Source organism: Dioszegia hungarica, assembly GCF_025882075.1.
Source record: "Dioszegia hungarica strain PDD-24b-2 chromosome Unknown MKK02contig_6, whole genome shotgun sequence".
NCBI classification, from domain to species: Eukaryota; Fungi; Basidiomycota; class Tremellomycetes; order Tremellales; family Bulleribasidiaceae; genus Dioszegia; species Dioszegia hungarica.
Window position 1 is genome coordinate 1,188,231 of NW_026515768.1, and position 15,098 is coordinate 1,203,328.

At 57.5% G+C, this 15,098-nt stretch overlaps 4 protein-coding genes across 4 annotated transcripts; 1 reads left to right on the plus strand and 3 right to left on the minus strand.

The window, feature by feature from the left end:
• Positions 1–1,158: 1,158 nt before the first annotated feature.
• MKK02DRAFT_23290 (TPT-domain-containing protein) lies at positions 1,159–2,459 on the plus strand (the record flags this gene model as incomplete). The annotated part of the gene is made up of 8 exons (XM_053086706.1): positions 1,159–1,287; positions 1,346–1,414; positions 1,461–1,571; positions 1,617–1,744; positions 1,791–1,917; positions 1,960–2,189; positions 2,243–2,342; positions 2,394–2,459. The coding sequence occupies 8 exons, from the start codon at positions 1,159–1,161 to the stop codon at positions 2,457–2,459; spliced, it is 960 nt and encodes a 319-aa protein (XP_052948016.1).
• Positions 2,460–2,855: 396 nt separating this feature from the next.
• On the minus strand, positions 2,856–7,140 carry MKK02DRAFT_31716 (uncharacterized protein; the record flags this gene model as incomplete). Its single annotated transcript, XM_053088364.1, has 9 exons — positions 2,856–2,908; positions 2,961–3,690; positions 3,737–4,131; positions 4,188–4,346; positions 4,510–4,775; positions 4,988–5,104; positions 5,163–6,076; positions 6,150–6,748; positions 6,795–7,140. 9 exons carry the CDS (start codon positions 7,138–7,140, stop codon positions 2,856–2,858), a joined length of 3,579 nt encoding a protein of 1,192 aa, XP_052948017.1.
• A 596-nt stretch (positions 7,141–7,736) lies between these two features.
• Positions 7,737–9,836, minus strand: MKK02DRAFT_31717 (uncharacterized protein; the record flags this gene model as incomplete). The annotated part of the gene is made up of 2 exons (XM_053088365.1): positions 7,737–9,174; positions 9,220–9,836. 2 exons carry the CDS (start codon positions 9,834–9,836, stop codon positions 7,737–7,739), a joined length of 2,055 nt encoding a protein of 684 aa, XP_052948018.1.
• Positions 9,837–12,572: 2,736 nt separating this feature from the next.
• MKK02DRAFT_23309 (L-mandelate dehydrogenase) lies at positions 12,573–14,545 on the minus strand (the record flags this gene model as incomplete). The annotated part of the gene is made up of 11 exons (XM_053086709.1): positions 12,573–12,667; positions 12,718–12,935; positions 12,982–13,152; positions 13,206–13,333; positions 13,401–13,479; positions 13,537–13,682; positions 13,733–13,963; positions 14,039–14,145; positions 14,195–14,327; positions 14,386–14,410; positions 14,457–14,545. Coding segments are annotated over 11 exons (1,422 nt in total), but the record flags the coding sequence as incomplete, so codon positions are not given.
• Positions 14,546–15,098: the final 553 nt, after the last annotated feature.

Genomic DNA, 15,098 nt, shown 5'->3' on the forward strand with positions numbered 1-15,098 from the left:
TCGCTCGTATCCATCATCAGTCCTCCGCCGTGCACGGCGCACCTCACATCCCGCTCGACCCGAAACCTCCCCTCCACTCCCTGTCCTCCACTCCCTGTCTCACTGTAGCCGGTTGCTCCCCCGTCCATCTCTACCCTCACTCGATCAAGGTCGCATCGCGGTGGACATCCCCCTACGCACCCCCACATGTCTAGCAAGACCTCGCACTACGCGCCCGTTGATACCCAAGGCTACACTGCCAACGCAACCCCTCAGACCAGTCCATCTCCCAAACGACCTCTTTTCAACAAATACTACGCGCTCGACCCACTGGAAATGGCACGGCCGCCCTTTCCGGACGGCCATTCTCGCGGCGAGGGTTCTCCGGACTCCAATGACCAGGAGAATGAGATGTTCATCACTCCTGCCAACTCGGCGCGCCCCAGCGTCATTACGGCGCTGGGAGATGGTGGTGATCCACCTTTGGGGGCGGGATTGGGGATCGGGATGGGACCAGGTCTGGGGTTCCCAGGTGACCAGAGGTACTACTCGATGGTTGGGGAGGCGGCAGAGGAGCCTTCCCCAAAATCGGCTCATGCCTCCAAACCATCGTTGACGAGGAGTAAATCGGCAGAGTCCAATTTGCAGACTCGGCGATCGGCGGGTAAGCCGCTGGGATGGCAGAACGTCAACTCGTATCTTCCTGCCGCTCCCAGCGATAATGGCCTGCCATCGAGCGGGCTTGGCTACTCGTCGTCCCGGAGTCCGACGATGCCCGCTGTAAATCTGGCCGACACTCCACATATCCGCGAACGGGTGGTCTCGCCATCTCGTGAGACTTTCCCAGGGCAACAATCCTCCTACATCCCCGATCATCTATCCATCAACCCACCAGCCGGTCCTTCCCACCAGTTCTCGGTAGAACCCAGCCCAGCAGCCGATGGGAAAAAGGAACCCCGCATTCGCACACCCGTTTCCTCATCTGGGTCCATGTCGTCAAACGGCCCATATCCCTATTCCGAACCCTCACGTACCCGCGCCTTGCGGAGTACGCACAATAATTACTTCCCCGTCAACGTACCTACCGGCAGCGATTTGGCGGCCTCGCGGTTGTGGCAGGCGGGAGATAGCAAAGTGAGGAGTATATCCCAAGGGGAAAAGGGGCAGGTGTTGAGCGGGATGAGCTCGGGACTTGGGCCAGAGAAGTTCACAGACTCGGCGGCGTACTGGTTGGGCCTGTACTTCTTCTTCAACCTGGGGTTGACGCTGTTCAATAAATTTGTTCTTGTCAGCTTTCCGTTTCCATATGTGAGTCGCTTTCTCGGCAAGGGTACAGCCCGGTTGGAATCGTTGGCTGATTAGGCAGACTTTGACGGGTTTGCATGCGCTATCGGGATGTGTTGGTTGTTATGTAGCATTAGAAAGAGGATCATTTGTGAGTCTCCTCGCATCTCTCAAGCCTGGCCCAAGCTGATGAGCAGACGCCCGCTCGCTTGACACACAGAGAAAATTTGATACTCTGTGCCTTCTCGGTTCTGTATACCATCAACATCGCTGTTTCCAACATCTCCCTCCAGCTCGTTACTGTCCCCGTGCGTATCCCAGCTCATAGCCAGAGCCCCTTGCTGACTATCCAGTTCCACCAGGTCGTCCGTGCTTCCACACCCTTCTTCACGATCTTGACATCTGCATTACTTCTCGGTACACGATTCACGATGGCAAAGATGGTGGCTCTGCTGCCTGTTGTAGCGGGCGTTGGCTTTGCGTAAGTCTCCATTGCTTCATGGTGATGGCACTGCTGACAAAATCAGGACATACGGAGACTACTACTTTACCGCCTGGGGACTGGTCTTGACCCTTCTTGGGACCTTCCTTGCTGCGCTGAAAACGGTCGCTACGAACTTGATTCAGACCGGAGGAGGCGGACGATTAAAGCTGGTCAGTTTTCTGATAGTATCCCTGGCAATTCGCTGAGTCCAGCACCCCTTGGATCTTCTCATGCGCATGTCGCCCCTCGCCTTCGTCCAGTGCGTCGTTTACGGTTGGTACACTGGCGAGCTCGAGCGGGTACGACAATACGGCGCCACGCAAATGACCCGGGGCAAGGCCATCGCGCTGCTCATCAACGGTGTTATCGCTTGCGGGCTCAACATCGTCTCTTTCACGGCCAATAAAAAGAGCGGGCCTCTTACGATGACCGTATCAGCAAAGTGAGTCTCCGAGTCTCCGTCATTGATGCAGAAGGACCGCGCTGACAGCATAGTTGCAAGCAGGTCATGACCATCGCCCTCGCTGTCGTTCTCTTCGACCTCAATATATCAATAACGAACGCTATCGGTATTCTCCTCACGCTGGTCGGAGGGGTGAGTCACTCTTGTCACCGGATTGAGGCGAGACTATAGCTGACCCCACAGGTGTGGTACGGTATGGTCGAGTATCGGGATAAGCAGCGGCGGCTAAGTAAGATGGGACGAGCATGAATGCTGGGGCCCAGGAACATAGGGAAGAGAAAAATAGACTGTTTAACTAGATCTGTATACTATCTGCATAGGCTTGCGGCTGAGTGATCGAATTCTAACACAGTACCGAGGTCGCCTACTCAAGTTAGCTTGCGGCTGAGCTCGGCCGCTCGAGCTCATCAAGCTCCCCTCAAGATGGCTGAGTGTGTACGACGAGCTGTCACGGTCACCACAGGGCAAAGCGGGAGCTGAGCTGAACAGGGCGCAGATCTCACAGCAGGGGTCGGAAGGGACGTCCTTGGTTGCTAAGAGTGGTGATTGTGTGCATGTCCTGAAGTCTTATGATCACTTATGGACAGTCCTCCGCCAACTCACAACGCCCAGCTCCACCTCGTACCCTTCGCCCCGCCAGATCCATCACTTAGCACCGAGACCGATATTGCGGCGGAAGATGCCCGGCAAAGCCCATGCTGGAGAGTCAGTCATCATGTCCCTTGTTTCGAAGCACGCAGAGACACTCACGTCGCTCTGCCCTTCCCGTATTCTCCCTCGGTTTGACTATTCTCAACCCCTCCCCGGTCCTCATTGCTCCCATACTGCGCGACCGATTTGCCCTCCGGCCTTGCGCTGACAACGCCCTGCTAAGTCTGCTAGAGAAGCGCCCGGCTGGCGTGCCTTCAGCTGCAGGTCCGGGCGGGGAACCAGGAGGGTCCATGATGGGTGGAGCTGATGCAGGCTTCGCCGGGATAATGGACGGAGTAGGCTGGGCATCGAGGTAGACAAAGTAGTCGTCGTAGCTGATGATGCGGTGGGCCGATTGAGCTGGAGCTGCGGTGGACGGGTGTCCGCTTAATGACGGATGAATGGGCGGCGGTGGCTGGGTGGACGATGGACCGTGGAGTAGGGGGGCGGAGGATGGGATGGGAGGGTCAAGATGCAGTAGAGGGTGAAGGAGCGGATCATACGAGATGGGCAATAACGGGAATGTACTGGGGATCCGGTCTGGCAGAGGCGACTCTGGGCTGGGGGACGGGATGACCCTGTTTGAAAGGAAGATGTGGGTATTCGTGTAGTCGGGGAAGGGCGCGCGGCTAGCGAGGGCAGGGAAGAGGTCGTCTGTGATCTCTTGAAGTGTTTGTACAGGAGGTGACGCCGGGGAAGCCGGCTTCCTTTGCAGGACCGGCTTCCTGTACAGGAAAGAGGGCACCAAGGCCCAGAACATAGGTTGGAGGACGCTCAAGATGGAGAGGCCCTGTCGCCAGTCAGCTGGATGCTCTTCCACTATACTTTGAACATACCTGGAGGTGCTCAGAGACAGATCTGGTCCCTTGAGACCTAAGAAGACGCCCTCCGAATAGCTTCTTGCGGCCAACGCTAGCTACGACTGCCGCCGCGTGGCCGACCCTGCTGAGCCCCATGATGGTACGCCGAGCATCGAAGAGTGCTGCGGGGGTGATGTGACGTCTCTTAACAGCAAGGACTAAGCCGGCGCCTAGTGCCAGGCCCAGGCCGAGACCCACTAGGGCAACGCTAGGACTTGGCCAGTGTTTCCCGCTATTCTTCTGGCCAACGCTGGCGCTGGTAACGGTGGTAGAATGGGTGTCCATGGCGTCCGAAGGCCAAGGACAGCTCTCGGAGCTGGGAATGAAGTGGCGAAAGCCTTGAGCAGACATGCAGTCGCATTCCAAGATGCCTGTCCGTCAGCCAGCTCGGAGTCGGATCACGCATAACGAGATGACGAAGACTCACCTTTTCGCCAGTGAAGCAGACGGGCTGTTCCGCCAGGCACCAACGGATCGTGGGCGCTGAAGGGATGAGGTCTAATGGGAGTGGGAGAGGGAAGTGGAAGTCGGGTGGGGTGGAGCAGCTGGTCCATAGGTGAGAGCGGCATCGTCGCGACAGCCAAGGCTATAATAAGCTCGCGCCCTCGAGCTGCTGAGACGGGGAAGAGAAGGGCGAGGGTGAAAAGACTTGGGAGGAACACTTACTGGACGCCCTGCCACTCTTCTGCTTTATACCTCATCCTCCATACTGCCACAGTCGTTTGGCTCCTCCTCCGGGTATCACACACAAAAGGCTCGATGGTGCGTTTGAAACAAAGGGGCAAACGTTTCAAAATTGCCACCACCGCCGCCGGAGATTTGGCGGCCTGGCAAGCGCGGCGGGACTTCAAGGGTCATCGTATGTGCCGATTGGGGGCCGAATGAGCTGATAAGGCGATCGTTCTGGAACAAAAGAGGTGGGGAAAGGTGGCAGGGATGGAGACAACGGTTAACGCTCGGCAAACAGTCGAGATGATCTCTGCGCGTTTGGTCCCGCTTGCATCGAGAGCTGGAGCTGGACATGAAGTCAATGCGTCATATTACAGTAGAACAGGACGGGTGACCGGTGAGAAGTGCATAGAGTGGCAGAGCAGCGTATATGAGACATACAAACGAGCATACAAGTGGTGAATACAGAACATGAGTGGTGGTAAAGCTGAACAATTTTAGATGGTGATCTTGTCCGCGCGGAATCAAGCATCCGCGAGCCTCTCCCTGATGTTGAACCCCGCGCCGCTCCGTTCGCACCGCCATATCCCATCGTCGAGCCTGATGACGTCCACCTCGGCCGTGAAGAGTACGAATGCTTGCAAGGACTGCGACGATACTGCCTTTGCCAGGAAGCTGCCGCTGTCAGCTATGCCCATCAATGCGGACCGTCGTTAGCGGGCATGTGACTTACTACTCTGGACCCCATCTGCCCATCTGGATCTCGTCGACGACGTCCCTCTCTCTCTGAAGCACGATGTTCAGCTCTTGCCAGTCCCGCCCAGCTCCGTCATGGTACGACCCCACGATACGGAAGGACCAGGCGCCCGTCTCGTCAATGCCCAGCGGCTGAGAGGAACTGGCAGGAGTCTGCTCGGCTGGCTCCTCGGCCTTGGACTCCCGCTCCGCAATCGGCTCCGAAGGTGGGAGTGGTGTGGCTTTCCGGGCCTTGGCCTTGCGCGGTACCGGTGTGTCCCCCTGGGGCGGTATCGGGGTCTGGTTCGGTAGATCGGCAGGCTCGGCTTCGGGCTGCGAAGCCTCAGTTTGAGGTGTCTGGGCCGAAATGAAGGATGCTACCGCATGATCGATAGCCTCTCCCTTGAGCGGCCTGTCCGGGAGAGCTGGATCGACCGAGCTAGCGGAATCGACGGACTCGGGGGACGGGTCGGCCGATTGCAGTGATTGCTCGTTTCCCGTCTCTGCTGCGGCCACCCCTGCAGCTGCCTTCGCCTTCTTCTTCTTCTTCGTCTTGACTGCTTTCCCGACCTCTTCCGCCACCACGGCACCCGCCTTCTCCTTTCCTGGCAGATCATAAACGCAGATCGCCCTATTGACAGCATCCGCCTCCGCCAGCTCTGCCTCGTTGACGTCAGAAACCCCATTGACGGGATCCCTTACATCGATGTCGCTCCGGGCGGTGCTGCTCGCCTCCTGGACCCGCTTGACCATTTCCGCCACTTCCTTCAAGCTCATAATCCCCTCCTCTTTTGCTTTGAGGGCGGTCGAGACCGGCGTTGTCGCCTGAGCGGCGCGCAGAAGCTTGAGCTCGTCCAGGACGCTAGCGGTAAGGGTGTGTAAGCGATCCATCGATGAGTTCAATGTCCTGATCTAAGGGCATCAGCTTGACAATCACTGCGCAGGCGAGAGTAAACATCTTAGCTGCGAGAAGAAAGATACTCACATTCCGCTTGCCCATCACCTCTTCCGCCTCAGGCCGATCCTTGGAAGGGAGCGACCACCCCTTTGCTGACAAGACATCCTCCAGCGCCTGCCTGACCACCTGTCCTAGCCTCGCCTCGTCCATCGCCGGCGCGATTAAAGCCGAGGCACACATGGCCATCTGTGCCGCCTTGCCCTTCAATGCCGTCTCCGCCATCCCCTTCTGAGCAGCCTTGCCCTTATCCACGGCCTTGAACAGGGCATCCAACCCCGTCTGATTCTTGATGCTTGCCACTCGGATATGGTCCACGAGCCGGCGTTCGAGGTCGTCGAGCCTCGCATCGAGACCATGAGGTAGCGCTCGAGCTCGCGAAGCACCGCGGATCAGGCGGGCTGTGAGCAGTCCGGAACCGAGCAGGACACCTGTCCCGAGTGCGCCGAGGGAGGCGATGGTAGTGAGAGGGTAGCGGGCGGCGAAGTCCACCAGGGCGGGTGGGAGGACCGACTCGAATCGCTGACGAGGAGGCTCGTCGACGATGTAGGGAGGAGGGATGAAGCTTGTCTTGGAGCTGCTATGGGTATAGGCGGCCTCAAGGAGGGCGTTGAGGGATTGTAAGGGTGCTGTCTCGTCAGCCACGAGCGCGATTCTTAGCCGATATGAACTCACTATCGCTCTCAGACTCGACGAAGTTGTTGCTATGTAGACCATCCACTACTTCCGCCACCGCTGCTGCCTTCCTCAGCGCCTCAAGCTCTTGGCCCGCTTCTGTCTTCCGGCTCCCTGTGCCCGCGGGCTCGGTTCCGGATGATCCAGATCGCCTGAATATCATATGCTCTGAAAGGTCGGAGAGCGGCTCTCTAGCGACACTACGAGTATATGGAGGACCGGTGGAGGTGTCCCTTCGAGGATCGGAGGGAGAACTAGATGAGCGGGGCGATTCGTCAGCCCCCGTAGATGCGGGCGAGGGCCGGGAGTCGGCACTGGACGAGGTGAACCAGGATGAGAGCCCCATTTCGAAGGGTGATGGGAGGATACAGAAAGCTGCGGATCAAGTCCTTGTCTTATATGGCTTAGGCGAATGAGTACATAGATGAGAAGTATGAGTGAAAGGGTGAAGGGGTGAAGGCGAGTGGAAGCTCGACTTGGTGGGTGACTCTGAAACACGGCTGTAACCGGTGGGGTCTCCGCATCCACCTGCACCTGCTTATTACAGCCTCAAATCTCTGTAGATTGGTAGGACCAGGGGTATGGGGAGCAGCTTGCTGAAGCTGCGCTGCTGAAGGGAGACAACAGGAACGACCGGGGAAGGAGGAGCAATTGACCACTGGGATTGTCATCCGAAGAAGACAGTGTTGTGGAGAGGACTTCTCATTGGCAGAGCAGTACCGGCATCAATGCATCCGGCTCAGAATGAATACTACGATACTACTGCGAGACAACGAGAGAGAATAGCTACGATACGTATCGACAGCGGAATGGGAGGGGAATGAGAAGGAAAGAGAGAAACTAGGAGACTATCAGACGATACGGAAAAGAGAAAACCTTATGGGCTCAGCCCTGTCGAACGATGTCGACAACCTTGGTATGGGATCCCGCCATCCCCAGCTCCTACAGATACGCCGCCACCTCGACGTGCGACACCCGCCCGCTCCCGAGCAGACTCTGCAGGTAAACCCTCATCTTGGCCACTTGATCCTCGAGGCCGTCCACCTGGCCCTCGAGCTGCTCAATCTTTTGCCGCTTCTCGTCTCGCGACTTTTTGGCCGCGTCCTTGGCCTTGTCTCGCTGGTCGGCGATACGCTCGCCAAACTCCCGAGCGCCGTCGCGCTTGTCGACCGCGACTTGCTTGAGGAGCTCGTCGAACGTGGGGAAGGAGAGGATCTGCTCCATCGTCATCCCGGTGATGGCAAAGGCTGACCCGTCCTTGAAGTACTTCTCGGGGACGACCGACTTGGGACGTGCGGTCGAAGGCTTGCCCGAGGCGGTACGCTTGGGTGGCTCCTCGACATCGTCGAGGGAGACGGTGGCGATGAGGGGGGTACCGACGGGGGAGGGGATTTTGGATTGGCGGGTGGATAGGGGAGAAGCAGTACCCGAAGTGCGACCCTTGGGTGGCCGACCGCGAGGGCGCTTGGCGGGTTGGTCGGACGCAGGCTCAGGCTCGTCGCTGGACGACGAGTCTTTGCGCTTGAGGGAGGGGGAGGGCATGACGAGGTCGGCTGGCGCGATCGCTGTGGGGATGACCGAGAAGGACGCTGACCAGTCGGTGGTCGCGAGCATGGCCTCGATGGAAGGGGTGATGTTGATGTTGACGGCAGACTGGGGGAGGGAGTCCGACGTGAGCTTGGAGATGAAGTCCGGACCCATACCGAGGGTGTTGGCGTCGCCGCCGAATTGTGCAATGTCTCCGAACGAGCCATAGCCAGCACCGAAGGTCTGCTGCATGGTCGCATCGTCGACGCCGCGCTGGTCGGGAGAAGGGACTTGGTAGGGAGGGGGAAGCACGTCGGTAGCCGAGTGCATGAGACCGATGACCGGGGTGGAGAAGTCAAAGATGTCTTGGCCGTCAACGACGTCAAGAGCTAGGGACTGCTCCGACTCGGTGGACGGGGCGGGCGAACCCTTCTGCGGGAGATGAGGGAGGAAGATGGTCTGCTCCGTGACGACTTGCTCGTCACCGAGCGCTGCAAAGGCATCCTCGACGAACAAGTCGTCAAAGCTCCAAGCAGGGACCCCCATGTCGGTGATCTCGGCGTCCATCTGTGTGAAGAACGCGTCGAGATCAGCGAGGGGGTCTGTGAAGTTGTCCGAGGCGAGAATGTCGGGCAGGAGTATGGCGGTAGGGGTAGGAGGGGTGACCGAGACGTTGACGTCCGGCGGGGGAGGCTGGATGGGGAGGTCGGTGGGGAGGGGTTGACGAACGATCGACGTCTTTTGTTGCTTGTTGGCTAGGCTGGGCTCCGAAGGGAGGGCGCGTTTGCGGGTAGGCGGGGGTGGGAGGACCCGTGGGAGTGGGAGGGAAGTCTTGTTGTTTGCTTGTCGAGGACTGCCCATCAGCTCGGAACCGAGTGAAAGCGGGGAGAAAGCTCACCTAGTAGAGTCCGACTCTTGGCCCGTAGGCAGATACGAGTTGCCTACGTGAGGATTTGACACGGACAGGGTCGACACCGGGCGGTACCGAGTTGTTGGCTCTGGAGGAGCTGCGCTGGGGAGGCGGTGGTTGATTTGGGCCGGAAGATCGCTTGGGTAGTAGAGGACGCCATGATGGGTCGAGTTAAGACGAGCCTGAGTGGGCTCGTGAAGAACTGGGTAGGTAAAAGGGGGGTTATAAGGGGTTTGGGAACGTTGGGTAGTTTGACTTGGTAACTCCTGGGTAAAGGAACGGGTATTTAGGCCGAACGAGACATTTTGAAGATGCGAGTTGAGCAAGTGTAGGTTTGGTAACACGAGGGTGGGGTTGAGTGGGTAACGCCAGAGGCGAGGAAAGCTTGCGCGTAAAGATGGGGAGCTTTTGAGGTTATAGCTGACTTTGGGAAGGTATGAGAAGGTGAGGAGAGAAAGAGAAGAGGGGGGAAGGGGAATTTGGCACGCCGCTTCTCGTCCCGCCGCGGGCGACAGGCAACAAAGGATTATTGCCTCTCTGGGCAGTTTCAGGGTAGACTCGGCGTTTTGTGGATGTGGCAGATGGAGAGTGGCACGTTCGTGCATGACTTTATTCGAGACGAAGGGGGAGCATCGAGCACGGATCCACCTATAACCTGGGACTTGGAGTCTCCTGTATCAGGATATCTCTCATCTCAGACCGGTCCACGTCGCAGTGCTGAGAGGAGAGAAGACGGGGTGTTTCGCTTGACGGCGGATGGCGTCGCGTGTAATGAGACATGGAGGAAGATGGACTAGTTCTGTAGTACTGGCTATGGTGTTTCTATACGACTAGTACTTGCCAGGCGCCTCTCAATGAGTAATCATGCGCGACTGCATTGTGTCTCCTCTGTTGCTCCATGTTGGATATCTGATTCTTTAATGGGCGCGCGCCGGGTGGCGAATACACATTCCTCAAGCTAAGACGGACGTGTGGCGAGTACTGGCACCCCGATAACGGCGTTATAGACGGGAAAAGGACCGTTGACGGGCGTAAGGACTCTGGACTATACAAGCAGGAGTAGTTCGAAACTTCGAGTCAAGTGCATCCTCACTCTGCGTTTTCCGTATATCTTCCCAAAGATCCAGCGCTCGAAGATGACGTCCATATTGTCCGTTTGGAGCAGAACAGAGGCGATGTCCAGCAGCGGGAAAGCTTTCAGCATGTACCGGACATATTGCTTCTTGAGCATTGGGAGGTTGGCGTGAAGGATCTCGGCCAAAAGACCGGTGTAGGCGTTGTCCTGGCCAGGGACGAGAGGAGGATGGGGAGGGTTTCCGCCTGGCCAGGCGGAGTTGGGATGGCAGGGGTTTGAGAAGATGACGCTGAAAACGAGTTCGTCCCAGGCCTGCGGATCAGCTAATGGCGTTGAGGAAGCCGCGGAACTCACGTAGACTTCGCACCACTCTGATCCGGTGAGGTGTGTGTAATCCGCCATTTTATAGTAGCGGATTCGGGACCTTCCCCCGGCCAGAACGGTTGCCGCATGCCAAGGATTCTCCTTCGGACGCATGTTCCCCCAACGCCTTTCCGACATCCTCCGGTTGCTGGCCCCGTTCTTGTAGCGACCGAAGTGGTGGATATATACTCGCCGCCCAGTTCGCCTGGAGCGCGCTGGGACGCGGGCGGGAGGTTCGGCGGTACAGAATCTCGAGATTCGCCGGCCGGCATTGACCGTTTTCTTGTTCTTTGACCGCTTCATCTCCCTCCCCTCCTCCTCCTTGATGGTGACGGATTTCACGTACACCGAGGAGACCTCGTTGACCGTGTCCATCGTCTCATTGCCGAGCATCTCGCCCATGCAGAACCCGGTCGCCGTCATGTACTCCGGGGTCAGCTCGACGTCTTCCGCCATCTCGGTGAGGACGAGCTCATCGTATGTCCTCTCGCGAGCATACGTGGCCTCCCACCTGTCGAGCTGGCGGATAACCACCGTACGCTTGATCCGTTCGGTCGGGCTCCTCGTGTTGGAGTCGATGATTCGCCGTACCGCTTCAGCTTTGATGGCTGCGAGGAGGCTGTCCTTGTCGCCGGGTATGTAGACGAGTGGCTCCCGGGGTACCAGCACACACTCCTTCGCAAACCCCCTGCTCATCAGCGCAAGTCACGGTCGATGAGGCATGAGCGGACTCACGGTACATTTGGGACGTTGGCCTTTCGTCTCTCAGCCTCCATCTCCCCCAGCCGGATGACGTTCGCCTCGTCTTCGGCTCCGTCCAGCATCGCAGTCGCCATGTCGCGAGGTGTCAATGCCACCTTCCCGGGAGCCTGTGAGCGGACTTCTCCGAGGAATTGGGCTACCAGTCAGCTAAGCTAACCCGAAGGATACCAGTGGAGCAGGAATGAGGCTCACGCAGGACGATCGTCTCCCGAATCTCCGGGATGCTCTCCGGCCAATGTCCGCCACCCTTGCTGCCTCGAACCTCTCCCGTGAGCGCACCCAGTAGAGGTACGTGATTGCGCTTGAGGTCGTAGCAGATCCCAAACTTCTCCTCCCTCCTGTCTGCTTTGATATCCATATCGTAGCTGCGTTCCATCCAATCCCTCATCTTCTTGGGCCAGCTCTGCTGATACGCGTCGACGAGCCGGTCCCACATCTGCGCCGCCCGTATGGAGGTGAGGGTCGTGGTCGAGTAGGCATGACGACCGAGGACGTGTATGATGGGCTTGGGGATGGGATCGGTGGAAATAGAGAAGAGCCCATCGATATTGCCTTGTTTCGCGAGATTCTTGACTGTTGAGGCAATGAATTTGTCTGTACGCGTAGTAATGTCGTAGGGTAAAGTTAGAGGGAGGTCAAGATCTTGGCGGAGGGGCGAGAAAGGTGGCGAAGAAGAGCGTAGTCGGGAGGGAGACGGAGAGAGATAGCTCCATGCTGGATGTGTAGGACAGGATGGGAATGGGAATGTGCGCCAAGTCATTGGCGAGATGAGAGGTGTCCATGTCGAGAGAGATCAATGAGACATGTCGATCTGTGTTTGGCAGTGATCGTTTGTCCGGAAGCCAAGTCACCCAAATCTCCGAGATGTTCGGAGCTGACTGGACTACGCACCGAATCTAAATCTTCGCTACCGCGCGGGGGCAGGATCGAATTCCGCATCAGCTTTTCGCCCTCGGCCAAATCGGCCACAAGGCCTTTGCAATGCGTGCGTCAGCGAGACCGGTCGAAAGACAGAGACGGAAGGGATAGCTTGGACCACTCAACCATGCGTGATGTGAGCTGATGAGGGCAAGTTCAGCAGGTGTGAGCAAACTCAGCAAGGCCGATAGCGGACCAGCATGCCGGCCCATACTTGTAGATGTTACAACTTCTTACAGTCAAGATATTCCGGTCCGAGCTGATCCAAACGCGTCACCCCAAGACTCCGCATGCCCACCTCCATCTCGTGTTTCAGTACTGCAGGGTCAGCTCGAGGTACAGGATCATTGCCCGCTGAGCTCACTCACTCATGAATGCCCTGTCGACTCCATCACTGCCCCAACCCGTCAAGGCATAGATGATCGGCCTGCCGAGACCGACCGCATTCGCGCCGAGACACAGCGCTTTCAAGACGTCGGTACCGTGCCTTATACCGCCGTCAACGAAGACCTGGAAGTCGTCCCGGTGCAGCATATGAGGTGCGTTCTGATGTAGCTCGTGTAGCGTCTGCAGAGGTGCGTGGGCGCTGGTGTGTCAGCTGTCGGTCCGAGAAGAGGGGAAGAACGACGTACAAGTTTAGCTGCCGTCCACCGTGGTTCGTTAGTACCACAGCATCCGCGCCGTTTTCTTTCGCAAGGATGACGTCCTCCCATGCGCCAATACCCTTGACTACCACTGGTAGCCCAGGCGCGAGCGACTTGATCCACCCAACATCTTTCCAGGTGAGATTTGTATCATGCCGACTATGAATATCAGCTCCTTGATTGCGTTCTCATTTCCGGGATTCGTAACTCACGGTGAGATGACTCTTGGCATCTCCCTCGTCAACGGTGAATCATGCGCAGCCTGTGGGGTAAGCGAGTGGCCGCGATCTTCTGTCAGGCGACCAACATACAGGATCTTTCTCGACCTTAGTGTACAGACCTCTCAGATTCTTCGGTTCCTACCTGATCAGTTGTGCTACTATTCACTCTTTGACTAGCAGACTCACTGCTTGGCGATCTACTGTGAGCCATATCGAATGTACGCCCAACTTTACAGCCTCCCGGATCTGAGCTTCCGCTTTCGATCTGCGCTATAAGCTACTCGTCCTGTCCGTCCTCTGTGTCGAGGAGGTACTAGCTTACCGGTCTGGATCCATGTAGATCTGCCATCCTATTTCCTGACCATTTGCTCGCGCCTGCATCACTTCCGTCAGGCTCCGACTGGCCACATGACTCAAGACCTGTAAGACTCCACTCGCTGCTGCGCCTTGCGTAGCTGCTATCTCGCCCTAACTTGTCAGCTCTCATTTCTCACGAGCGTCGGTTTTTGACAACTCACCAAAGGCTGTCCCAACCCATTTCTCGCCGTCGGACTGATATACACCGGCATCTCCGACTTGACGCCCAGTACCTCGGTCGACATGTCGCACTCGGTGACATCGCGCAGTACACGCGGGCGAAACCATACCCGCTGATAAGCGTCTGAGTTGTTGCGCATGGTATGTTCTCCATCGGCACCGAAAGAGAAGTAGTTCCAGGCCGAGGTCTGGAGGAGGGGTCTGGCGTGTTTCTATCGGTCAGCTGTCCGCCTCTTTCTGGCAATCGTCTCTTTCTGGAGAACATCCGAGGAAGGAGGTCAGCTTACTTCGAAGTCGTCTAGTGTGATGATGGAATCGACCCCGATCAGGGAGGCTCTTGCCTGCTCTATCCGGCTGTCTTCGTCGCCTTGAAGGTTGGCGTAGTACTGGACCGCTATATGGTCAGCTGTATCTCCACATGGGAAGAGCTCGTTTTAGCTGACCCTCGGTGTCAAGCGTTCCCATCCTTTGGTCCTCTCTCAGATTCGACTGGAGTGTTCCGACGGGATGGATACCCTTGAATAGTGTAGTAACGTCCTTCCCAGCATGGTCAATCAAGACTTGCGATCCACCTGGCTAGCCTGAGATCAGCTCAGCCTGTGAGAGTAGCGTGCAGCCGAGGTTATAGGCTCACATGTTGTCCGACAAAGTCAGTCACACTGCTTGATCAGCTCAAGTCGAAGCTGGTTCATCAGGGAGGCTTACTCCCAGACCTCCCCATCAATGGCTACCCATATATCCTCTTTGCTAAAGTGACGCTCCAGCTCTTTCCTCGAGACGGTTCCAGGTGATCCTCCTGGCGGCTTCGCAGACTCGTTCCGGATAGCCGTGAAGACCTTGCCGTCCCATTGCTGATAGGCGTACAAACCTCCTGCGCCAAACTACGATAGTCAGCCTACCTGCAGACGAGCTGGGCGCCATCATGTATCAGTGAGGTTGACGTACGCCGAGCCCAAAGAGGGCGAAGACCCACTCGCGCGAGCTCTTGTCTGACCGAGGGGAATGGGAAGCGGTGTGAGCAGAACGAGACCCCTGCGGCCAGATATGACTCCGCCGGGCCGTCGGGCGCCAGACAGCGCGCAAACTTTCGATGACCAGGCCCCTTCCGCGAGCTGCTACCATTGTCAGACGTGCAGCTGGACCGCAGCTTGATCTCGACGATGGTGATAGGCAGGAACGAGCTGCTGGGGTGGACCTTCTATGAATCGGCCACTTAGATAGCAACCGCCTCTAGCCTCTCCTTCGGATGAGGCCGAAGCATGACGTGGCTTTCTTCCCTTTACGCGGCTGACTTTTTGGCTGGGTGAGATCCAACGCACGTTCCATCCTCCACACGTTCACCTCCAT